General features: G+C 33.2%; 3 protein-coding genes across 4 annotated transcripts; 1 reads left to right on the top strand and 2 right to left on the bottom strand.

The window, feature by feature from the left end:
- Positions 1–232: 232 nt before the first annotated feature.
- On the top strand, positions 233–23,708 carry LOC103575447 (rab3 GTPase-activating protein catalytic subunit). Its single transcript, XM_008555239.2, has 11 exons — positions 233–1,039; positions 1,103–1,239; positions 1,319–1,517; positions 1,590–1,989; positions 2,066–2,277; positions 21,146–21,288; positions 21,349–21,659; positions 21,866–21,965; positions 22,048–22,367; positions 22,447–22,644; positions 22,780–23,708. Exons 1-11 carry the CDS (start codon positions 555–557, stop codon positions 23,005–23,007), a joined length of 2,733 nt encoding a protein of 910 aa, XP_008553461.1. The 5' UTR covers positions 233–554; the 3' UTR covers positions 23,008–23,708.
- LOC103575446 (leucine-rich repeat and fibronectin type-III domain-containing protein 3) lies at positions 2,454–20,077 on the bottom strand. 2 transcript variants are annotated; one of them, XM_053740844.1, is made up of 6 exons: positions 19,661–20,077; positions 5,107–6,294; positions 4,293–4,960; positions 3,781–4,213; positions 3,466–3,615; positions 2,454–3,322 (listed from the first exon to the last, which is right to left on the bottom strand). In XM_053740844.1, the coding sequence occupies exons 1-6, from the start codon at positions 19,698–19,700 to the stop codon at positions 3,006–3,008; spliced, it is 2,796 nt and encodes a 931-aa protein (XP_053596819.1). In that variant the 5' UTR covers positions 19,701–20,077; the 3' UTR covers positions 2,454–3,005. The 2 variants fall into 2 exon arrangements, with proteins under 2 accessions (XP_053596819.1, XP_053596818.1); XM_053740843.1 differs by having other exon boundaries at positions 3,466–3,642; positions 19,661–20,076.
- LOC103575445 (transport and Golgi organization protein 6 homolog) lies at positions 23,656–26,794 on the bottom strand. Its single transcript, XM_008555236.2, has 2 exons — positions 26,474–26,794; positions 23,656–26,406 (listed from the first exon to the last, which is right to left on the bottom strand). Exons 1-2 carry the CDS (start codon positions 26,514–26,516, stop codon positions 23,729–23,731), a joined length of 2,721 nt encoding a protein of 906 aa, XP_008553458.1. The 5' UTR covers positions 26,517–26,794; the 3' UTR covers positions 23,656–23,728.

Below are 26,794 nucleotides of genomic sequence, written 5' to 3'. Positions count from 1 at the left end.
CTTCTAGTTCAGAGAAGAATAAATTATCATCCTCAAGTTAGAAAACAATTAACAATTTTTGAATTTTTTGTCAAGAAATTTATTATAAGAAAAAATAAAACAAAAAAATATATTTGTAGGAACTCAAAAAAGCTATAAGTGCAATTTTTTTAAATATTTTTTTTATAGTTTATTGTTTTTAAAAAAATCCAAAAATTATTGGACGGCTAACTTCAGTATCATGAAAAAATTTTGAGTTTTTTTTAACCTTGGCTAATTTTTGGAATCACGAGACTTAAATTCTATCAGCTGTCAGCTGTAAACTATAATTAGACCTGATAATACTAAAAAATTCTGATAAAATCCAGTTTTCAATATTTCAAAAAAAGCGCGCGAAAATTTAAAACTCTTTGAAACGCGCAAGCGCGACAATCAGCTGATTCAACGTTTACAAGAATATGTCAAACAAAAAATATGGTTAACTTGTGTTAGTGATTATTGTTTACTTGTCCCATTGTTTGAAATAAATAAACAAATTGTCAATAAAACAAAATTAAAATTAATGTGCAGCTGACATGCATAACGTAGAAATTGAAGATTTTTATCACCACGACTTTACAACAGCTTCAGAATGGGAAGTGTTTATTGCTCGTCTGGAAGAGATTATTCACGAATGGAAATTACCACATTCTAAAATAGAACCAGCTTTAAAACCTGGTGATTTTTTAAACTCAACATGGCAAGTAAAGTCTGAGGAATTGAATTTCGCAAACTATCCATTTCTGTTAAAACACTTCAAACTAAAAACACCGGATTCTGATGACGTGACCGATTCCTCGGATGCTTCTGATGAGGATCCAAACACTCAAAGTCATATTGACATTCTCAACATCACCAATGACTTTGTTAGGATTGACCAAGACCACCTGGAGATCGCTCGATACTATGGAATACGTGAGTTTATTCTCCTGACTCCAGGAAAACGAATCTCTATCTCCGATGAAACCAGGATTAAAATACTTGTCAGTTCTTTGACAATAGCGTCGACTAATGCCAACTGGTACGTATTTTTTTTTAATCACCTCAATAATTAATTTATTAATTTACTTGAAATAATTTACAGCGAAGTTCCAGCTCTGGTTCAAGTACAGGAGCCATGGCAAAAATATTATTTAGGCATCAGTGTCGGGAAAGGTACGATGACACACCTGGATATGGTTCATTTAAAAAAAACTCCACCCCACTGTCGTCATCTTACTGGTAAATATTTTTTTTTGTATCAAATTAATTAAATAGTTGAATTACTGATTGATAATTAAATAAATTGTCTTGATCGCAGGATTGCTGGCTTTATTTAAACAAAAAATAGGTGAAGGTTCTGGTGTAAGACTGGACCCAGTGATGGTATCAATACGTTTTACGTACGGACTCAGGGATTGGTTGATGGAGTCATCAGGATTTGATTTTATGAAAGGGAGGCCTGTGATTAATAACGAGCTTGGGAAACTTCCCTTCGGTGCTGAAGCTGATCCAGTCTCGTAAGTTTGCTCAGTAAATAAATAAAAATAATTCAAGATGATAAATTAACATCAATAATTTTTTTATCACAGAGAGCTACAGGTCTATGCTACATGGCCTCAAATGTCGGAAAATATTGTGGTGGACAGCGAAAGTTTCACGGATCTGGAGCCGCAGTTGGCGACGGAATGGTCAGCGAGAGTAAGAATGGCCGCGACACCGCCGAGTCTGCTTGAAGAATATTTAAAAGGCTTTTTAAGTCTCTGTAGTAATCAGAAGTCTTTGGTGGACATCATGGGCGACACTTACGTCGACAACGACCAGATGCTCAGCTCGGCTTTCAATGTCGTGACGGAGTCCAAAATTCCTACGATATCAAAAGTTATGAGTCGCGCCTCCTATAAAAAGACTAATAAAAATGACGGGCCTATTCCTGATGACGTTCTGATGATGATGCTGTACTATTTATTCCCTGATGCTGATGAACAATCGGTAATTTTTTTTTTTGGTACATTTTTGAATTTGAATTTTCAGTAGAATAAAGTTTCGGTGTTTATTTATTTTTTAGAAAGCATTGTATGATGAAAATGGATCAAATGTTGATGAAGATTTATGGAAAGGGATTAAAACTTGTGCCCTAGATTCTCTGGTATGGAGATTGGCAGTGGTGACTGCCCATTGCAGGCAAAATCTCGGTGGTATTACGGCAGTAGCTCAAATCTGGCATGAATTTGTCCAAGAGATGCGCTATCGATGGGACGAGAGTATCCTAATTCCTGGGTAAGTTTTTTTTAAATATATTTTATAGCTTCTTAAAATATTAATTGTCCATTTAATGCTACTAGTGGTCCAATAGTTGAACAATTAAATTAAAAGATTAATTATGAAATAATTAAAGAGATAAAAACAAATTTATTTATTAGTTATTTAAATTAAAAATAAAAATTGATTTGTATTTGATTGCACCATTATCGATATTTAATAATTTACATTACAAATACAATTAATTTTATTTTTAAATTATTTCATTCTTCGGTATAACTAATTTACCACTTAAAATTAATTAATTAATTAATTATTACTATTATTAAATCAATATAAAATCTTAAAAATAAATGCTCTCGGCCATGTTACAGTCTTTGGACAAACATTAATCTAAATCAATTAATTTTTTCACCTCGACGTGATAACTCATTAAAACTTTTTTTTTTACTATCGCTAATTATTAAAATGAATTAATCAATTAATAAAAAAATATTATAAATATTACAAGTACATGTTTTTATAAAAACGACTATTTAATTATAAAAAAATAATTATTATCTTAAATATAAGAGATGTAATTACTTATAGGTCCTATACATTTAATTCTATTTATATTTATAATTATTGGACTAATAATTATTAAGACTCCATTTGTGCCTTACTGAGAACACACAAGCAATACACAGCAATAATAATAGTAATAATAATTAAAACCTAATTAATCGATTTATAAATATAAATATTTAAAGCGGGACGAGACCGCTCCTTGTTGTCGGATTGCGTGACATGTAAATATCCATATCATGATCGGTCCAATTACTTTCCTCGTAATTATTGAGTGTGTGAGTTGAGTCTGCTAAACTGTATCTGCTGCCAGGTCTGGGTGGTGGCGGCTGTTGCTGTTGCTGCTGATGACTGCTCGGTTCGATCGTACGATTCCTCGATCTCGGACGTTGGCGACGCGCTGATGCGTGTGGTGGCATATTCGTATTCCCTGGGTAACCATTACGTGACATACGATCAGATGCCGCTGCCAGTGATTGTCGCGACTGACGTAACTCTGTCGCGATAAATGGGATTTTTGTTTTTAAAAAAATTAATGCGGTCATTGGTTTTGTAAGAAGGGAAAGATGGAGGATAAGAATAAGCGCTTAGAGATTTGCTGAAGAATAAATTTTTTTTAGTCGCCCCTCGTTCAAATACCTGGTCTTGTATTGACGAGATTGCTTGCCAGAGCAGCGTTGGCAAAATATCGTGATGAATTGTTGCCGAAGCTGTGCTGCGACTGACCATCAGCTACTGAACGTGATGATATTTTACCTCCGTAATGACTTGCTTGTGATCTTACTTCATCTATACATGATGCACGTGTCATTGATCCTGTAAATATTTTTTTTTAATCATTCGAATAGTTGGTTAATTAATTAATTAATTAAGAAAAGACTCCAGGATCTAGTCTAGCGTCTAGAGCCTTCCCTTAATTAATTAATTAATTAAATTTAAATTTATCCAACGAACCTTGTCGATCAATTGGAAAGATTCGTGGCCGGGGAATGCTTCTGTTGCTGTATGCAGACACTTGGTCCCACTCTTTTTGCGCATTGTAAGCACTGAGAGTAGCCATGGAAGCTAGAGGTCCAGCTGGACTGGGCGTAGGTCCAACATTAGAGCAGCAATTAACTGGAAGTCCGGAAATAGGGCCGCCCATTTTTGTCTGGTCTATGCTGTGCAGCGTATGGAGCTTTCTAGACCTAACCCGTATCGCGACCACAAATATTATCGCGACGAGGACTATTGTCGCGCAAATAACCGCGCACGCGGTTATCGTTATTTTGTCCATATTAGAAGTCGGTGAATTTTCTTTGCGGACTTCCTTGCACTGGCTGTAAGGCACGTTCGCTGGAGTTATATTTGTCTCTTCGAGTAAAACCACACAGACCACAATGCACTCCTGCAATTTAAATTATTCAAATTAATTATTAAAGTTTTTACATAAAAATTATAAACCATAGATAAAAAAAAATATTTACTTGTGCGGGAACATTTTTTATTTTGAATTCACGTTCGCTGGCCTCTAGTGGCGGTCCCTGTTTGAAACTAGTGTCGCCAAAGGAGCGATAGACAACGCGGAAGCCAAGAATATTCGTGGTCTCGCTGTCCCAAGAAATGATAACAGAGTTGTCTTGACGCAGCGCTTCCTTGACGATGATGTCCTTTTCGGGTTTCGCTTTGTAAAGAGGAGATCCGAGCACCAGAGGAGGACGCGGCTGATGCTGGGGCAGGCTCCCGTGCTCAGAGCTATGTAGCACACGTGGTGGCAGTGTTGTGCGCACGATTACTACATTGCCAGTCCGCGCAGTAGGTCGCGTGGTTGATACCTGGACAGTGGACGGAGTGGTCATTTCTGTTGACTTAAACTCGATCGTTGTGCTGGGAGTTGTTGCGACAGAAGTTGTTGTCGTTATTTTCTGGGTTGGCTTTTGTGCTGTTGTTGATGCAAATGAAGATAAGGAGGAAGTCGACGATGATGATGATGACGATGACGATGATGAAGGAGAGAAGAGAGTCGTAGGCGACACTCGGGTTGTAAGAAGTAATTCGTCTACTACTCCAGTTACTGGACCCGTTGGTTCTTTTGTGTCTACACTTTCTACTGTTCCTATTCCGATTATTTCTGATGGTCTTTCACACACGAGCTCTGTAATAATTTTTTTATTTTATTAGTTCATTAAATTTATCAGTCTGACCCTGATATGTTTTTATAGTAAAAAAAAAAAAAAGGGTTACGGTACAAATATTTTTTTTTAAAGAAGGAGTTAAGTAAATTGATGTAATGAAATTTACCTTCAGGATCAATGTTATAGAAATTACGTTCCTGTAATCTCAGCGGACTGCCACAAAATTGCGGCTTACGTTCACGACTCGTGACTTGTAGATCTTTCGTCCTTATCCAGTTAGCAATCCACCGTAATTTACAGTCGCACACCAGGAAACGGCCGCCAAGACTTAGGCCTCGTAGAGTGCCGTTTAATCGAGCTAGAGCTTCTTCAGGAACAGTTGACAGCGGGTTTCCATCGATTGCGAGCAACGTTATCGAGGGATTATTGGCGAACGCATTGGCCGGCAGTTCAGTGATAAGATTGAACCCAATGTCCAGAACACGTAAGTCGTGAATTATGTTGATCGCAGCCGTAGGAAAGTCAGGAATCAAATTATTGAGAAGACTCAGCGAGCTCAGAGTATTTTTTATACCGTAAAAAGCGTCAGCGCCGATACTCTGAATTAAATTTCGTTCGAGATTTAAACCTGTCAGTGAATCCAGGCCTTCGAAAGCCTTCTGACCAGCGGCTCCGGGCAATTCTCTTATGCTATTTTGTGATAAATCTAAAAACGCAAGTGTCTTTAGACCACGCAAAGCGTCGGGAATTTTTTTTTGCTTCGTTCCTTTGAGATTTAGATTTTTCAACGTCTTTTCTAAACCGCGGAACGCCGCGGGAGCTAGAGTTATCTCATTGTCAGCCAACTTCAAAGTCACAAGCTTAAGATTTCTGAACGCATTGTCTTCGATTTTAGTTATTTTGTTCAATGAAATATCAAGAACTGTTAGATTACGCAGCGACTTTAAACTGCTCGTTGGTATATCCGTCAATTCATTGTCTTTTAGATTAAGAGTCCGCAGAGAAAGTTCTTGACCGCGAAATGCATTATCCTCAATTGAAGTTATTTTGCAACCAGACAATTGCATGTTGTTAACCCGTATCGTCGAGAACGAGCCATTTTTCAGTACTCCCACCGTACTGTTGTTTACGTAAAACAAATCTACCGTCGATCGAGCCGCGTATCGTCTTATTGCTGACAGTAATTGACTAAAATCTACTATGTCACACTGGACGGATAATTCTCGTGCTAAATTGTAATCGCAAATACACGAATTCTCTAGTTCGGTGATGTGCGATGCCCATGGACACGGCGAAGTCGCTGCCGTTATGCAGAGCGAGCAAGCTAAGACTAGCAGTAATGCCAAGGATGGATCTGCAATTCAAAAAAAATTTTTTTAATTAACAAAAGTTGTTACAGGCGACAGTCAAGACATCGATCAACAAAACCCAAAAAAATTTGGATCGATTCCTTCAATATTTAAGCGGGAAATTCGAATCCGTAAATTCGTACCATTTTACGTTCGAATGTACGGAAACTCTGTATCTCCTAAACTACGGAATCAATCGACTAAATTTTTTTTCCACCATCTTTGGATGACTTTTTACCACAGCCCCAGTAAAGAATAATTACTAGAAATCCTCGTTTATTAAATTAAAAATAAAAATTTTTGCGTGGTGTAAATTTAAGTTGATACTTTTACTGCTAAATAAATGTCAAGCGAGTACGTTTGCGGTTTCCCAAACGGTTTCTATTTAAAATATTCAGTATAAGTGATTTGACACTTAATGTATGAATAAACATAAGAGATTAGAGATGTGAGATGAAATATCTGTGGTAGATAAATATAAACGATGAGAAGACAGCTCAAACGAGACGCGAAATACGTATAAGTACTGAGTAGTGAGAACGTAAATATATAAACTCGTGAAGAATATAAGGTTGTATAAACGGTGTACATATATATATATATATATAATATTATACAGCAATGTTGTACTCTCGAGACTCAAGACTGAACCCGTTACGAGTCAATGCCCCAGTCGCGAACGAGCGAGATCTTTACCTGTCGATGATACACTTGGAGACAGGTATCGCGGACGACAGACCGCGCCAATAATTCCGCTCGACTGTTTAAGACTTTTCCTTATATTCTATCAAGTGAATTCAGTGAATTTACTGTCGATTTGCTTTTATTTTCAGTAGATATAATTTTTTATAAATTAATCCGATTATTAAACTTTTTTTCCGCACTTTCATTTGAATCTTGTATCAAATCCGCTCAACTGGAAATTTTACTTTTAAGGCAGCACGACTCTTAATAGCGTTCATTTAAATTGACAAGTTTATTTTTAAAATAAAATATTAATTAATATAACACAAGCTGATAATTATAATGAGTTTATTTAGTCTTGTACATGAGTATAAGTATGATCTACTCGATAATCCCCATCATCAGCAAATGATCGACGCAAGGGGATTAATTAATGTAATTATCGTATTTCATTTTCGCCTCTTTAACATTCCCACGTTGGTATAAACAGAGCAGTTTCTAGTCACCTTTAACTATCCACAAGGGACATGTTTACTTGCTTTATATCTATACATCTATATAGATATATATATAAAACATGGGAGTACCCGCATTAACTCACGTTGTAATCGACTAGAATTAATAGCGCGAATTTTTTCTTACAGTATATACAAGTACACGTATTTTGCACACATTGAGATTTAGTATGTAGTAAAGTGCAAATATAAATAGAGCGTGCGTTGAATAATTTTTAATTTAGTTTTATTTTTTTTTTAAATTAAAAATTTAAATCTGATGAATCGCAGTAACTGTAAAATAAAATTCCTTATACCTAATATGTGTTAACCGAATATAAATAGATATGCGCAATTTATTTTATGAATTACAATCTTGTATCGTGCTGATATTTACCGAGTCTTATTAGTGTGTAATTTAAACGTCTTATCGTATGACCGTTACATTATAGATTTTTTCGACGCGTTAGATGTTAGACACTTCGTGATGTTAAACAGAACAGAGAAGGGTGGAGTAATGTTTGATGAATATACTGTTTACACAAACAATTTTATCCAGGTATGCAATATATTTATAAAATATGCCCCCTCTGGAATGTTAATAATTCAGGAGTCGATAATTTTAATATTTTTCTACCTCTTAACATCAAGGTTAATTATAATAATTATTCTTGTCATTGGTTAACGTTGCCGATGAATCAAGTAACGGTTTATTTTGCACATATTGAGTCTATATATTATTTATTAAATTATTTATAAATTTTTTTTATAAAATAATTCAGCCACTGTAAAAAAAACGGGGTAAATCCAGGTAGTGTAGGTGTTAAAATTTTCGGTGTTAAATTTTAACTGGATTTTTTTTACACCGATTTAACACCGCCTACACCGGTTTTATTTCATTTTAACACCACAGTGTCAATACGAAATTTCGCACTTGAAAAATTATAAAATAAAAATAAATTTTTGGTTTTAATTAAAATGAATGTGAGTGAGGGAATAAAAATATACAATTCTCACACTTAAAAATATATAATAGCCCTTTCAATTATTAGCTAATCGTTACGCTAGATGAATAGTAATGTCTTGGGAATATAACGTGTGTTAAAAATTGAGGGAGGTAACAATCAGAATTAAAAGGGGGTAAAAGATACAATCAAATCGTGAGTGAAAGGTTCACAATATCCCTTTCATTGTATGAATCACAAGCATAAATGTATCGTATATATGTGTAGAAGAATTCAGTTATTTTTAAAAGTTGTTTATGTATTCTTTATCTTCAGTTATGAATCATACGTTGTCCCTTCCTCATTGTTACTTTGCTGGTTGGGGTAAACACGCGCATTGTTTTTTCATTTTTTTTTTTTTTTTTTTTTTAATAAAATGAGTTATTTATGAGCACAAGATACTTGTTATGTATTGTATTGTGTAATGAACGTATCAACTGTATGAAACGAGGGGAAGTTTATGTCTTCTTACATTACATTTCTTGTTATTTATCCTTACGTCAGGTGCTAATGACCTTTTAATTATTATTATTTACATAATTCTATCGCAAGGTCAATAAGGAATGAGAAAATTATTTAAATATTTTTTTTAAACTTCACTATTATTTAAATAAATTACAGAAAATTATAATCAGTCATTAGCATATTTATTTATCAAACAATTTCCAGTTAATTAATATAAGAAATTTTTTTTCCAAGAGGTCGAGACCGGGACTCGAACTCAGTCCCTTTAGTTACGTGCCAGCTTTCGCTATTTTATTTAATTGTCATTAGTGTCAACTTAAAAATTTTAAGCATTAATTATTGACAAATAATTAATAAAAAAAATTATTTAAGTACTCAAAGCAAAAAAAAAAAATTTAAGTAAATATTTATTGACAGAGCTAGTTAATTAATCAAGTCTAGGAAAAAAAGAGTTAGAAATTGTAAACATTTGTAAAGTATCACATCAACATCATCTTAAAGCTCACGAGAGCGTTAATTAATTATCTGTTAATTTAAATTAGTCTCACTAATAAGCCTTCTTGTAGTTTATTTGTCTATATGTACGTCGATGAGTAATAAAATATGATTTGCTGGTTATTAGATTCGCATGTACACCTCCAGACTTGTAATGGTATTTTCTCAATACATTAACACGCAGAGCTCACTAATGTAACAACACACTCGAGATTACACTGAGTAAATTTACAGAGCGGAATTATTAGCGATAGCGTTAATCACTTAAGGGAGAGAAGGTGGAGTTATTAAGAAAAAGGAATGGCTATGGCTAATTAATAGCTTTGGTCCCGTTATCCTGTTGTGTATATCAAATACAAATAGTGGGACGCGGAACACTTGCTAACCGGGCCAGTTGCCTAGATCCTGCAACATAACACACACTCCACGGTTTTGTTGCTTCTCAGCGTCGTACTTTTTTTTTTATTAATAATATACAAAATAATAGCTTATTGCTTGTATATATATGATGATAATATAATAATAGTGATCATGATCAGGCAAGTGTTACCGTACCAAGACTCGAACCCTGATAATAATAATAATGAAGAAACAGTTGTAGATTTTTAATATCACACCTCACTTTAGCCACGCTTATTAATTTCGATTTTGTTAATAATTACGGGGCAATTATAGCAACTGTATTAAGCCGTCAGAAAGGTGGTTATGATGGTTAGCATATAAATATATATGTGGATATTATATGATAAGTGTATAGGAATGCATGGTAATGTGAGAGTAGGAGAATGTTGGAATGGCGTGTAGAAAGATTAATGTTTTTATTAAAATATGTTTCGCGTTTTATTTGCTGTGACCTTCAACCAGGATCATCGCTGTCGAGTCTCGAGTCTCAAGTCTGCTATTGTAGAGTGTAGGTTGTGCAGGATCTGTAGATTGTAGAGAGGAGACTAGACTAGTTGAAGGCTTTATTTTCAATGTTATCTCCAATAACATTAGGTCATCTTCTTCTCTGTACCGGTTTTCTCAATATTCATTCTCTATTTTTTTTTTGCTTGAAATTTTTACTCTATAATTTTTTAAATTTGGAGAAATTAATTCTCTTATTAAAAAAATTTTTTCTCAATAAAAAGTATAGTTTTCTCTATCATAAATTTTTGAGTAAAATTTTTTACGACAAATTTCTAAACCAAAAAATGTAATTCGTGTAATAAAAATAAATTCCCATGTAAAACTCCCTTATCACCATAAAAAATGAAACTTTGAGTATCTTTCAACATCCTTATTGTAATAAACCTCTTGAAATAATGACTCGTACCTTAACCCGTGTGCCACTTTGAAAATATTTTATTATTTATTTTTTTTCGAATACACCTAACGGATCAAAGCGACATATAGACGTCGACTTGTATAGACAACGGGATAATCGTGACGCATACAATCGAATACATTATGAACATTATTTATACAATATGTACATATATATATATATATATATATATATATATATATTCAAACTCTAATCTCCGCGCTAACAAAACATACAATTTTTTCACTCCTGTCCTCACTTCACTCATCAAGATACGTCTTGACGACATTTTTCAATATTATTTCACACTCTTCCACTCCCACTTAATTATTTAATTGAATAATCTAACAAACGAATAGCTGAATGATTAAGTGAACAATCAAAGCCTCCGCAAAAAATAAAATAAATTGTTTTTATATGATAGAAATGAAATTTTTCGAGAGCTATCATGCTTGCGAAGATTCGTAGACAAACGACACCACCGATTTCTTGGATTAAAATGATTTATTTAAAATCAATGGAATAATTAATCGACTTAATATCGTTTCGATTCTATTTCTTAACAAATTGTCTTTTTATAAGTATCCAATTTAACCCTCTTAAGTCTAATGAAAAGAGTAGAGATGATTTAACATGAGGGAAGTAGTCGAAAGATTAATTCCGATCGTAAGGCACAGCGTGAGGTGTGCAAAATTATCATAAGAATGTTTGTGTACATATTTGTACCCAACATTATTTATTATTGCTTAATATCGTATATTAGCAATTCGCGAATCTCGGTATTGCAATAAGTCAAAAAAAAAAAAAAGAAATATATATATATATATATATATATATATATATATATATATATATATATATATATATATATATATATATATATATATATATATATATACATCTATCTACGCACTCACATCAAGTACTTATTTAATATACACTAGGTAGATGTTGTTTCTTATTGCCTTAGGAATCTAAAGCCTTTCACTTTCGTTCTCGTTCGACAGCAGTCTCTCTTACACACAACATATTATACTCTCTTTTTTATTTTTCAATCTTAATCTCTATCTCATTCTCAGTCTCACCAAAAGTCTCACCAGTAGTACACTCTCTGTCTGATTCTTAATCTACCTGCTTCAATATACCGGGGTATAGTACAGTAATGACGCCGGGTGTCATTATTCATCTTAGATTGAAAACCTATTTTAATCCACGGAATAATAACTTTATACAGGCAAAAGCACTTTATTCATTATGTCTATTATTATATTTAACTTTAGTTACCGCTGAGAAAATGCCGATAATAATTTTTCCGTAGTATTTTTTAAAATCCCATGGGTAATCAGTCAACTTTGACAGAACTTTAGTTTTTAAATTAATTATACAAATATCATTTTTTGGGTCAGTAAGAAATTAAATCATAATTATTGTTTTCATATAAAAGATGAAAAGGTCATTAATAAGACGGTAATTATTTAGATATCGTAAAAAAATATTTAATTTTTATAATTTCTCTTGTGCGTATTTATATTTTTTTGTTTATTTGTATATATACGTTTTGTTTGGATTTATTTTATTAATTTATCTTTTTTATAAATTATATTTTGTGGGAAATATTTGCGTGTATGGTGTGTCGGTCTTTGTTGCATAAATATCTCACAGTTCATCTCATAAATTTTAAATGTATAATGTTTTGTGAAAGCGTCTTAAGAAGTACACATATTTGGATCTTCATATTTACAAGACGGATATATGTATATATGTATCACCGGAAGTTTTTATATTCTTAGCAGGTTATTTTCATTTATAGACTACGCCGAATTTTCCAAGAACTTTTCTATAATTTTTTCCCTTGTGTATTTTTTAGGAATTTTACCATCGAGTCCTTTTTTGAGAATTTAAATATTGGGAGGGACTGCGGTATGTATTGAAGTGGATGTTGAAAAGAATCTAAAGAATTTATGGGAACAATATAAGATTAAGTTAAATTTATACGGTCATATTTTCAAATAGATTAGTTTTCAAAATTTTGAATCACGATTTCTTCAAATGGAAGCATTTTAACATTTTTTAACTTCTACTGGCAATATCTTGTAAAATATATGAAATACACATATATAACATTAATGAATTTTGTAGGAAATTAAATTTCCCACAATTTCGGTCTGATTAAAAATTTTTCTAAAACCAATAGTTCAAAAGTTATAGTCACTTAAACCTTCCAAAAATGATTTTTTCATATTTCTAATCCTTCAAAGATGTTTATCTTTAAAACTATCATCGCTACGGTATTTTTTATAGAAACAAAAGTTATGGGAAATTAAATTTCCTTTCCAGAGACCTCCCTAAATGTTTATTTATTCTCATTTCCTACAAAATCCTACCAAAATTCTTATCCATCCATCTCCAATTACTTAACGCAATAAATAACGATAAAATAAAAAAAAAAATAATTTATATAACTTTAATTAGTATAAAAAATAAATTTCCCATAAAAGCTTGATTAACTAATTTACTGAAAATTAGCTTGATTAAAATAATAAAATATAATTTATATTTTATATACTTTTATTATAATTACAGACTATTTTCTCTTGATTCCTCATTACAACTCGGTTACTGCCTCCAGCTCGGTACTTCCGCGTACCCTTAAAAGTCAGGTGTATCAAAATAATACAGATTGTATATCTTCATATATATATAGAGTACTTGTTTTAGTAGTAAGTACATACATCAAGTTAACTAAAGTGAGTAGAGTCTCCGTATATGTTTCTATTTACGAGCCACCGAACTTTCCATATGGTCTGTAGTAACGGTCCACGCCACTCGCTTCCATACCAACTATTTCTATCCTTGAGGTACAAATAAAACTTAACTTGAATCCTATATATATATAATAGTTAGCTATACCTGCTATCGAATACATTGAATAAGAATAAGTATAAAAGAATCAGCAAGTCAGCGTATAGTATCGCGGATGACTGCTTTACTGTTAGTTTCGCGCCATTTGTGATACTAATGCACCCAAGGAATACCTCTAGCTAAAAAAAACATTTACTGAAATAATATCCTTTATATTTTTACTGATAAACTGACCTGTGATTCATCTTTCATTCAGTCTTTCAAGTACAAGACTGAGACTGAGACCGAGACTAAGATTGAGACTGAGATCAAGACCAAGAGCAAGATCAAGACTTTGACTTGAGCATAATATAAATTCTTCTAGTCAACCGAGTCATGTTATAATTTTTTTTCTACCCATTCAACTGATTCATTCATCAATCTTGAGTCTACCTGCTCACGAACACGAATAAGATGATCGGATTAGTTGATACCACGAAATAATATGGACACATGAACACGCTGGTTTTAAAGATAAACCGTTACCTTTACAAGTGGATCGGCTTCACGACATAGTTTTTTTATGAGGCTTTGATGCTAATTATTTTTTGTCGGACCACCAGAAGCATCAATTACTTATTTATTATTTTTTTTTTTTTTAACTTTAAATTATACGAGTAATAACAATAAATATTTAAAAAACAATTAGATGTCATCTTTAAAAGTTACATTTAGTTTTTTGTTTACAAACATAATTATGTATAATTATTTAATGAGTAGTTGGGAGTTGAATCTGGGTTGTGAGATTGCAAATGTCGGGTTTAATTATTTTAACGAATCGCTAAAATATGTCAAAGAGAAACTGTGATGTATGATTAATCTGATGGTTACCGAAAGCAAACGTGATTCCATTAAAATTCTATTATCTTACTTAAATTTTTTCCTCAAAAGGTATTTACAACTGATGCTGTAATCGGCATATCAACGGTATACTATTACAGGATACTCTAATAAAAAAGTTTATGCAATTTTAACTCGATTTACTTTTATATTCATGTGAAAATATCGTATCGGTACATTCGGACGTTAAAATGTTCGCATGTACGGAAACTTGATAACTCCTGAAAGACGCGAGTAATTGACTGCAATTTTTTTCAAATTTTTTTAAAAATACTCCTGGCTACTGTCTATATAAAAATTACTGTTTAATAAAAATAAATAAATAAAATCATTGAACTCTTTTTAGTGCAGAAATTACGATTTCATCAAAAGTCATTTTTTAATCGAAAAAATTTACTCAGCGCGTAATATAGCCTGGGAAAAATTTTTTTAAAAATAAATTTTCATTACGTAAGCAGGTTTCAAAAAACCAACATCATATTACATAACAAGTAATGAGTTAATTTATGATATTTTAATTACTTTAATGAACTAATCATCAAAATATATGTCTGATAAATTTTGATGATGCGTAGAGAGTAAAAAAGATAATCGACAGGTATTTCTGAAATCGAATGTGATTCCATCATGATCCTATTATCTACATCTTAAAGTTCATATATACATACATACATACAACATATATACAGATATATGAGGCGTGAACCGCATTGACCGTTTATAGCATTACAACTTTCATTTAAAGCATTTATAGGAATCGTTACAAATCAGAAACTTTTCAATTTAATGATAATATAAAATGACAAATAAACAAATAAATATACATGTATATTTATGTGTAAATTATGATGTATAAGATAAAGTTGTGGCAATGTAATATGTCATTAGATAAAAGTGTGTTAATTAAGTAAAGAGCTCACCTTGAAGTTGAAGTGAGCGTGGATCAAAAATGACTGTTGATAATTTTGTTACACGCGGTTGCACATGAACGCTACGTTATTTTCTCTACGGTGTACGGGATGTTCTTTTTTACACTCGGTTTGTATGGATGTGTGTTTGTAGTGTGTCAAGTAAAGCTTTCTGTGCTGTCTTAGAAATATAGCATTTCCCCGCTAGAAATAATGCGATAGATCATGCTGTCGTTATCGCTGCAAGTAGACCGCGCACGCGGGTCAGCCGGGCGAAATGCAGTTTGATATCATCGTGATCTTCGTATACATATGTCTATAGTTATATTCATATTTATATATATGTTTTTTTTATTGCATGTTACGTCAAGTATAATGGATGCCCGCTAAACATGGGTATTACGGTTTAAATGGGATGTATTTTAGATTTTATTGAGAATTATGTTTGTTATTTAACTGGTAATTATTTAACATCCACTACTATATAGCCAGGATATAAATTATAATCAAATATTATAATTGCAGAGTTTTATTATTGTAATAAAAATCATTGTGGGATAAAATCTCATCATTTTGAGACTATTAAGAGACTATTAGGCATCAAATCGAGGTATTGATATAAAATTTTTTTTTCAAAGCTTCAATCACTGGGTTACGGTACTTTTTGTTCATTTACCGTAAAAATTATTTTAAGTTTGCTGTAAAAGAAGAGTGGAAATACTTCTATAAGTTTTCCAAGTACAAATTTTTCTCAGAGTTTCAAAATTAATTTCGATTTCTTAAATAAAAATTGACGGAAAAAATTTTTTTCATTGAAGATTTAAACATTTTCCATTTTGAAATAAATTTATTAGCTTCGACTTTAAAAATAAAATACTATAAATTCCACGAGTTAAAAAAAAAGTAGTGACATAAAAAGACGTGTCCTCAATAACCTCCTGGCCCGAAATAAAATTAGCTAAGACCTAAACCCAAAAAGAGTGACCTTTACGCTCAATAGACTTCTCTGGAACAGATTCCAGTGGATGTACCTGCCGAAATAAACAGCCTCTCATCACCGGTGTTTACCTCTTCTTTCCATCTTTTATCTCATGTACGCATCTTTCTCTAGATGAGACCCCTCCTGAGAAACCTGTTCCTCTCCGATGACATTCCAATCATCTACCTTGTATTCGGCTTGTTGCGGAATTCGAATCTTCACTTAAAAAATTGTGAAACCATTACACCTATCCATTCAATTTATTTACAATTACCATTACCATTAACATTAATATTGCCATCATACATTTTCATCTCTATCATAATATATTTGAATAATAAAATTTAAAAAAACCTATGGCGTAATATGTAGAATCGGTTTCTCTCAATCGATAAATCAAAGAAGCGACGCGATAATATGAGGAAAGTCTTCTATTCCCAATACAAAATTCAAATGTCTAAATCTTACACAAGCCAGCCTGATTTTCGTCATTAAATATTTTGAATAATTAAGAAAAAAAACACCCAGCCATTAATTATCGTCATTTTAAATTTTTGTTACGTTAAAATAATTTTTGAACGCAAGATTTATTTTAAAGTGATATAAGTTAATGGGAATGTTTGTTAATAAAAATAATTAAGATTTTTATTAACTCGAAAAATTTGATCACAAGAATTGAAAATTGCGTCATGTAAAATGACGTTTCAATGAAAACGTAACTTGCAACTCGGCAATGTGACGATTATAAAATATCGGACACTAGTTGTAGTTAGATGTATGTGCAATGCAGAATGGTTATATTTCTTGTGTATTATGGAGACAAGGTATATTAAGAGTGAATTGAGCTGGTGGTTTAGTTAAGTACTGTGTAATAGTTTTGCTAGGTCAACCACATGCCGTAAGTGCGTGAAATACCAGTGTCTTGACACACACATATTACATGTGCATGAATGAATCTGAACGGATATGGATAACTATTTCAGATTGTATAAATATATATGAACTAAAATATAATTTTGCGGTTTATTGATTACATTTATTTCTTTAACATACATTTCACTGTGCATATATTTATGTCTCGATCTGGTTTAATGCTCTGAGAAATATATGAAATTTTTTCAGATTTCAAAAATCTTTCTTTGTACTCATTATTTATAATAATTAATTAAATAATGAAACTTTAATTAATTACTAATTATCACTATAAAAATATTTGTTAAATCCACTATAAAGTAACTAAGTGAATTCGGATTTATATAAAATCCGAATTCATTCCCAATTTTTGAAAATATATAAATTACTTTTTAAAAATTTTTTTTATCATTATAATTTATTCATATAAATTTTATTTACTATAAATAATTTAAATAAAAAAATATATATATGATTTTTAATTAATTAATTATTTTTGATAATTGAAATAATTTAATTAAACTTTTTAATTTAAGATTAATGCACATGCTTGCAAATGTGCGTGATTTTTAATGCAGTAGAAAATTATAGTCTGCGGTGTACTTGAAAGCGTAACAACAAGGTTACAAATAAATATTTTAATATAAAAACGAAATGTTTAATTTTTTATAAAATAATTTGCGAAAGCCACGTGTCGCGCATCGTATAACGATAACAATAATAACAACAATCTACTATATTTTAGATCTGTGGCAACAAAACCGTGTGACACTTTTCTCAGCTCAAATTATCCAAGAGAAATTTGCTCGTTAAATAAAATAAAATAAATAAATCTAGTATAGACAAATACATAATAAGGATACATGTAAGTAACAAATAGTATTACATGTATTTCTGAATGTAACTAGAGGAATTACGTTTTGCTCAGGTGCTTGTTACACACGTAACGCACACTATTTTTATTATGAATCACGAGAAATCATTGCACAATAGAAAGCGAGCGATGGGAGAATAAAGAAAAGGGAGAAAGAAGAGACAATGAAGAGGAAGTAACGACCCGTTTTAATTACTATTAGAATTAATAGTAATAAAAATATAAAAAACACAAGTTATAGGAATTACCCCTTCTTTTAAAGTTTATTAATTTTAACGTAATGTCAATTATTTCATAAATGTTAACGGCAACTTAAATTTTTATCTTCTAAAATAATTAAAAGTTTTTTTTTTTATTTAAATTTATAAAAATAATAAATAGTCATTTGAATATCGACCCGTTAGATGATTTTTTTTTATTCGCCGGGTCAATCGAGTTAGAATAAAATTTAGCGATCGGTTGGCGCAATTATCGGAGCAGAAGAGGACGGATGTCAAGACGTAAGTCCGGAAATGAGTTCCGGTCGTTTGGTTTTACTTCAAACTGGTCTAGTGCAATCGCCTATTTATATTTAAATGTCTCAATTATGTATTTTTTTTTAATAATTCATAATTATGTGGCATTAAATCCTTGACCCACTAATTTTTATAAATAAAATAATTTTTTTCTATGTACGAGTAAACTTTTGTTGAAAAAAATTGCAATGACCGATAGGTTTTCTCAGGAAGAAAACTTTTAAAATTAATATAAAAGTTACACCACCGGCTTCCGGTTCGGTATTTTTTTAAAACTTACTAAATGCATTGGCAATACATTTTTTTTTCGAGGGGAAAAATATTTTTACACGAATTATTAAAGGAAATGCAGGAAAGAAAAAGAAAAAAAAAACATTAAATGAAATTATGTCTTCCCATCTAAATAATAATAAATAAAAATAATCTAGACATCTAAAGTATACGGTCCGCTAGCCATAACGTTAACGTTAGAGTCAACTGTGCAAACGGATCACTATGGTCTCTGAATGTTCTCCAACCGAAACAATAATTACCATTATCCAATTTTCAAGGTCAGCAAGTGCCAAATAATTACCTCGCCCACATAACAAACTTAGTCCCAAGTATGTACCAAGTTGAGTCCATGTTAAAATTCTTTCTCAACTAAATGTCTCTTAGACGTCAAACTGACACTTTGCGCATTTAAATTAAATGGTAAAAAAATAGGCGCGTCATAGGTAAACGTAAGTGCAAGTTCAATGTTTCGCGGAGATTTATACTGCTCGTGTGCACCTCAAGGTCGGATGGTATAGTGAAAACGATCCGAAGATACGATGTTCGCGTAGGTGCATTCACCCCTTGTAGAATATCGCGGCCTCGCTGCAAGCGTGCACTTATTCAGGAATGTTACACTGTCAAGTATTTTGCCCTTCAATACCGACTTGAACTGTTTATAAATAAATCCCTAAAAAATCCATTGAAAAAAAAATTTTTAAAAAATAAATAAATTACTTACTCATTTTAATAAATCTCAGATCAAGTCCAACACATCTCATCACTGTCACTATTTTTTTTGTAAAATAAATAAATCACTTGACACTTAATTTTAAAAATAATTAAAATTACAAAAGTAAATTTTTTTGCTAAAATAAAAATGAGTATTTGAGCGGTAGCATGTCCAGTGTATCGATAACTGGCGGAACCCGCGGTCGCGATCGGTGAATCCCGTGGTCGTAGAGTGACTGACTTGACGAGACCGTAAGACTAAGACTGAGACCAGACCAGACCGTAAAGTCTGAACCGGTGGTGGGACTCAAGTCGCTGGAAAGGAGCCACCGAGGCAGCGGAGAGTGCACCGGCACCAGGTACCGAGTTGGTGGTATGGTACTGGAGCTGTAATACAACAGCCAACGGGTACGAAGAGGTAAGTCGGAGTGTAAGTAGAGGAAGGGTAGCCGATGGTATTATATACCGAGCGTCTTACATTCGATGAAACTTTTGCTGGAATATAGGAGTAAAGTGGATCTTAACTTGCACGGATATAGATTTGCCATTGCAGAGCTGGATGTATGAGGTTTAGGCCGGTTTTACTGGGTTGTCTCATGCCTAAAAATGTAAGACAAAGTCTATTAAGACACTCAAGATTCTCTTCAGCTACTCTTCGTACTCTGGATCTTGACTGGACATTCGAATACTGTCAATTAGTGTAATATATTGAATTGTTACTCTAAAATGTTGTTTTTATCCTCTAATAGGCTTATATTTTATTTTTAAAACTTGTTATTTTAACAATGAATTATTTTTCTTATCTTTTTTTCATAAAGAATCTGAAGGTACGAAACGCTCCGCTGAGTTACATACTTTAATTTACTTACGCCCGCAGCTGGTGTTTTTACTAAAACAGGATGACACCTTTTGCTGAAATTAGTTATTTTTATCTTAAGATCAATGTACGATTTTTTTTTTGTTCTTTTAAATTTTTAAAGTCGTTGAAATTCTTTTTCAAGGTTTCAAATCCTGTAGTCACTAAAAAAAATTCATTTTAAAGTTTAAAATGTTTTTTTACACGACTGTGATGCCATATTTTTAATAATTCATTTAATTGTATTTCTTAAAAATCATTTTATTCACAAAAAATTTTCAAGCCTATAAATATTTTTGAGTTTTGAAATTTTAAATTCAAATTTTTCATATTTTACTGAGTTATGAAATTTTGAAAATTTGAATTTATATAATTATGAAATGTTAATTTTAAAAATAATAAAAATGATGTATGTAAAGTTTGGAGACAAGTATATTCATATGTGTAGAATAAACTATACAATAGAGTTTATTTCCCAGCAATTAAAATACGCAAAGAAAGATATATCAAATCGCAAAGAATAATCTATGTGATTTCTCCAGCATTAAATAAATAATTTACTCTAATTTTGTAAATAACACTTTGTTTATCCTTACGAAATATTTTTATTATCATCATTATTATTATTTTTTTTTTCAGTGTGGGAACTGGGTTTCCGGATTCAGTGCGAACTTGTTTACTTCATCAGAAATTGCAGATGATTAATTGCTGTATTGAGCGTAAAAACCGTCGTAATGAATTTGCGTCAAAGCCACTAAATATTGACTCGGATTTAGATTCTGGTAATTTTATTTTTCTACTCTAATCCAACTGAACTCTATAATTGAGAATAAAATTTTCAGAGTCTGAAGAAGAATTTTTCGAGTGTGAAGAGGACCAAGTATCGATAAAAGAAGAACAGGTTCATAAAAAAACAAAGCATTTGCTGTGGAATAAACCTACGGGCCGGCTATCAAAGCACCCTTCGCTGCGATTGTTAAAAACTGGGGACGCTCTTTATCTACCAGTCACCCAGGACCCGGTTCCGAAGACCGAGGACCAGTTGGAAGAAGACGCCCAGCTGATGATGCAGCTCGGTACCGATAAACAGGGCTCCGAAATGCGAGCAAGGCTGATGAGCGCTTCACTTTTATCCGACATGGAGTCTTTTAAAGTGAGTTACTATTAAACCACTACGCATTATTATCACCGTAATTACACTAATTCTATAAAATTTGTAATAACAATTTAAGTAAAATTTATGCTATTTAATTATTGAGAAAGTTTACGAGTATCCGGTACGAGTTTCAGACGGAAATACTTTCTATCTATTCGTTCTAATGAAAATAATTATTAGTAAAAAATTTATTTAAATAACAGGCTGCTAATCCCGGATCGGAACTTGAGGATTTCATACGTTGGTACTCGCCGAGAGATTGGATTGAAGAGGAAGGTACTGATGAATGGGGGCAAATTAATGGTAAGTTATTTATTTAACACTTGCTAGTGGTTTTAAATTAATAATACTGTAATTTAGGTTCTAATTGTCGTAATAATTACAGGACACTTATCACCGCGAATGAAAATTCCAAATAATCCCTGGGCAACGACCTGGAACTCGGCCCAACCTGTACCAGCTCATCGTCAAAAACGTCTTTTCGACGACACAAAAGAAGCTGAAAAGACAATCCAGTTCCTAGCATGCAGACGCATCGGAGAAATTTGCCAGCTCTTGATGCCAGTGCTGACCCACGCAGCTCTACACACCCTTGCGCACCACAATCAGCAAGCAATCACTCAACTACCAGAGATAATTAGCGGAATGACAAATAAATTACAACGTGCTACCAAATCTTTTCATCTCCAAACTCATCTCTACGAGGTCCGTATTCCCACCTCTTAAAATTCTTCCGCTGACCTCGAAGAAAAATTAATACCGCCAATGTTTTTAAAAATTACAGGATATTATTAGCGATATATCAACAATAAAAGTTCTTTTGACTCAGTACAATTCACTGCTGAGTAAATTTCCCGGAGAAACTGAAGAAACAATTGCGTTCATACTTAAATTAATGCAGGGAAAAGAAGTTTTTATTCCTGGCGGGCCACGTGGTCCCATAGGATTGAAAATAACCGAGATGTTCCGTAACATCCAAAAAGTAATTAAGTTTATGTTATATTTATTCTATCGCTCTTGACATTTACAGTGAAATATAATTATAAAAAAATAAAAATGTCAGGATAAATAATAATTACAAGTTTATGAAATGATTAATCGATGGGTGCGATTGTAGGCCACTTATATGATGGACATTCCGAGCAGCGGTTCCGGTATGACTGGAGCAGGAGATGAGAAACAGAAAACGTTTCCTGAGCCCTCGTCCAAGGAATTTATCCTTCGAGCGGTGACGCCTAGACCTTCTCCGACCTCCACTCCGCAACCTCAGCGTCTGTATGTCAATCTCAAGAGAGAATCTATTCGGCTCGCGGGATACTTCTCTGATGACACCACGTTTTTATAAATAAATATATATAAATGTTAATTATTAATCATTAATTAATTATAAATATCAAATTATTTAATCCTCACACTTTGGAGTTCGATTCAAAAATTAAAAAAAAATTTTTTTTATAAATTTTTAGTTTTAATTTAAGTGTGGGGATTAAAATTTATATTAATGTGTTCAGAGATTTTAAATTAATGAGGCCGGTACCTCATTAGTTTTATTTTATTTTAAGAGGACTGATGGCTTTTTAATTAAAATTTTTTTTAAATCAAGCGCGATCGTATGTTAACTTTTTGTATTTAATGGGCCGGAATAATTCATTATATTATTAATATATAAATATATGTTACGGTATTAGTTTCTGTGTACTTCAAGCACTAGTTAATTGCTGCACAATTAAAAATTTATGAAATTAATCGCATTAACTTCTGGTTTACTATTCTCGGAAACTGTAGCAGCAAAAGACTTCCGGTTTGAGTTTTAAAAATTTTATCAAATGTCTGATATTTTTATTTTTAAATGAATTTATAATTAGTAGTCCTCTTAAAAAATTAAAATAAAAAATTTTATTTTTTTAAAAGTAAATAAAATTTGATTTAAAAAAAGTGGAGGAACAATTTCTTAAACACTTGAATTAAATCTAAAATAATTGAAAACAATGTAATTATAAAAAGATATAAATCTTTAATAACAAAGTAAAGTATATTTACACGAATTACAGTAATTGTAGTTTATTCTAAGAAATTAAATAAATATTTTTTTGTAGCCGAGGTTTGGTGAATAAAATATCTCTAACAATATCATCAAGTTCTTCGAGAGCTAATTGAGCATGAAGACGGAGCACATCATCACTATCATTATCCCTTAGAAACTTTAGAGCACGATAAACCGGTAGTAGTTCGTTACCCAGGTCAGTAAGTACATCCTTACCGAGTCCGCGAATCAATAAATTAATAACGAGAACCCCAGCACGTCTGCACTCTTGCTCCTTGTCCGTTTCAATAATACGCCCGACACAGTACAGCACTTCCGTGATAGCATTACCTAATTTAAATCCAAGCACTTTGCAGAGTTCTCCGAGGCACGAGAGGCTCGACGCCCTTACCATTGAGTCTTGGTCACGAACGCCGCTGAGGAAACCGTTGATCAGCAGACTCTTGTAAGCTGGCGCCATGTCCCCGAGCAACCTGGTAGTTTTTACCAGAATCTCGCCCAGCTTTGCGCGATTCTCTGGGGCGATCTCACCCTTGCCACGAGTTGGCATGTCAACGAACTCCTGGACCAGTACTTCGATCACCTGATTCGGAAACTTGAGCGCCATTGCGCAGAGTCCATTGACGGCAGTCAGATAAACAAACGAGTCCTCGTCTTTGAGGTTCTCTTTGAATAGACAGAGCACCAGGTCTTTTTTGTCAAGAGCCCGGGAGTCCGAGGTCTCTATTAACTTGGTCAGAGTTATCAGACCATGGGCTCGAACTGGCAGCAACGGGTCAGCGAGATCTTGGAGCGCTTTATCAAAATTATCGTCCAGTTTATTGTCGACATTCAAATCTCTATATCTTGGAGCTTTTCCCTTCATTCTGATCAGCTTGGAAACTTGTCCGATTAAATCCACAAGTCCCGAGCCGCTGAAATCCTTGAGCTGCCCCTGCAAGAAATCAGCCAGCTCTTCAAAAGGCTTCCAATCTTTGGGCTTCTCCTCCAAAATAACTTTGACTAGCATCAGACTCGCATAAATCAGCTCGTAGTTGTCAGTGCCGGCATTGAATAGAGACTTTATGAAACCCAGCAGCGGGTCAGGCGATTTGATGAGCCCTCGTTGTACTCCAGACGCGCTGGCTAAATTAATCAACAACTTCTCAGCTACAAGCTGTTTAAAAACATCATCCACAAAATCCTCTTCATTACCCAAGTAATTTTGACTTCTAGATGTCTTGATACTCAGCCACTTTAGCAAATAATTCAACAGACTGGTCGACAAATATTCATCCGGTCTTACCAGGTCTAGAAGACTATCAGCTATTTCTTCAACTTCTTCCTCTACTTCTAATTTTCCTCTGTCCTCTGGCCCACTCACTACTTCCACGCTCCCACTAGGGCCAAATCTATAAAACAATCGTCTTCCGAAATCTTCACGCCCGTCATGAAGAAACGCCTGGAATAAATCCTGCATCAGCGACTCATTTTTAAGCAACTGGACCAGCAGATCGCGGACTTTGGACTTTAGGAGCAGCGGACTCTTGTGAATTTTGACGTGCATGTAAAAAAGAGGCAGGGAAATATTTTTAATCAACTCGATAGGCAAATATTTACACTTAGACTGGGGTACGAAGCATTTCACCAAGTTTTTGATGCACTCGTGGACTTCTGTCTCTGTTTTAACCACCTGGACATCTTCTACATGTTTCAGATCACCCGGTACCGAAGACAACGGCATTGTGATGACATTTATTATTTTATCAACGCAAATTTCTGGATGAACCTCATGCAGAGTCGAGATCAACGAGTTTGCGATCGTCGTCGAGTGTTTTATGTTTTTTGACTTCAAGATCTCCAAGAATTGCCCGCAGACTGAGTCAAAGTATCCAAAGTCTTTGGAGGAGCTTACAATCAACCTGGAGATGGTGTCCAGCCGCTCCCAGTGGAGACCCAAGTCTAGATCTTCGCAGGTCGCGTTAATTAAAGACATGACACCGTTCGGTTCGACGATAGCGGCCATCAAGTAGACTCTGGTGGTTCGTTTCAACCAATTGGGAGCTTTCTCAAGACCCGACAGCACCATCAGTTCTTTGATCATTAAAGAACGCGGGCAATTGTCTACCAGCTTTGTTAAAATATTTTTAAACTCTTCCTGGTCTTTTGTAAATTGTTGATACAGTTCCTGAGTCATCTGCGTTGGCGGCCCGGTGTCCTTTGATGGCTTCACCAGCGGAGCGTGGGCCAGTTGGAACAATGCGCCGACTATCGGGCCCAGGTGAGCAAGAATTGCAGGCCTCAAAGATATTTCGTCATAGCAGGATGTTAGCACTCGCGTTGTCATCATCAGTCGGTCGTATTTCTGTAGATCTGTTAGAGATTCCGGAGTTAATTTTATTGCATTACGCGATAATTTACTCAGCCCCAATCCAATTCCCGGCAAGAGACACGGAATTATTCCTAAAGATATCGACATTTCGATGGCAATCTTCACTCCCCGGTACTCATTTACGCTCATGTAGGTTTCGCTCTTTGATAATACTTGTCTATTGAGTATTTCTATGACACGTAAAATAGTCTGCAAATACTTGCGCCTTATTGACAAATCCTCAGACTGCTGGTACTCAGTTTCCAACTCCTGCTTAACTTCCTCTGGCAAATATTTTGATACGTTCATCAAAATGTCTTTTAATCTTTCATCAAAATCTTTAGATCCATCTTTAACATATTTGACAATCAGTAAATAATTACGCTATTAGTAATTTAAGATAAAATTGACAGTTACCTGTTTTCGTTATTAAAATATTTAATATCTTGTGGTAATCCATTTTAATAAATAATAAATCATTAATTATTATAGAACTTACTGCGTAAATTAGCAATTGAATTATAAAATATCAGGAACAAATGAAGATTATAGAGGTTACATTAGAGAAATAACAAAACACATGAACTTTTATTGTTTTTATTTGTCACTGACTTTGAAACAAAATTTTCGCGTTTGCGCACATGTAAATGCGTACTTTCTGCGCGCGTTTGTTTTAAGCGCAAAAAAGGCGGATGTTCATTGAACAGATCGCGAAGGTTCATCTGTTTCATTGTTTCA

Source organism: Microplitis demolitor, chromosome 7 (genome assembly GCF_026212275.2).
Source record: "Microplitis demolitor isolate Queensland-Clemson2020A chromosome 7, iyMicDemo2.1a, whole genome shotgun sequence".
In the NCBI taxonomy this organism is placed as follows: Eukaryota; Metazoa; Arthropoda; class Insecta; order Hymenoptera; family Braconidae; genus Microplitis; species Microplitis demolitor.
This window is presented reverse-complemented; position numbering and strand designations above follow the sequence as displayed.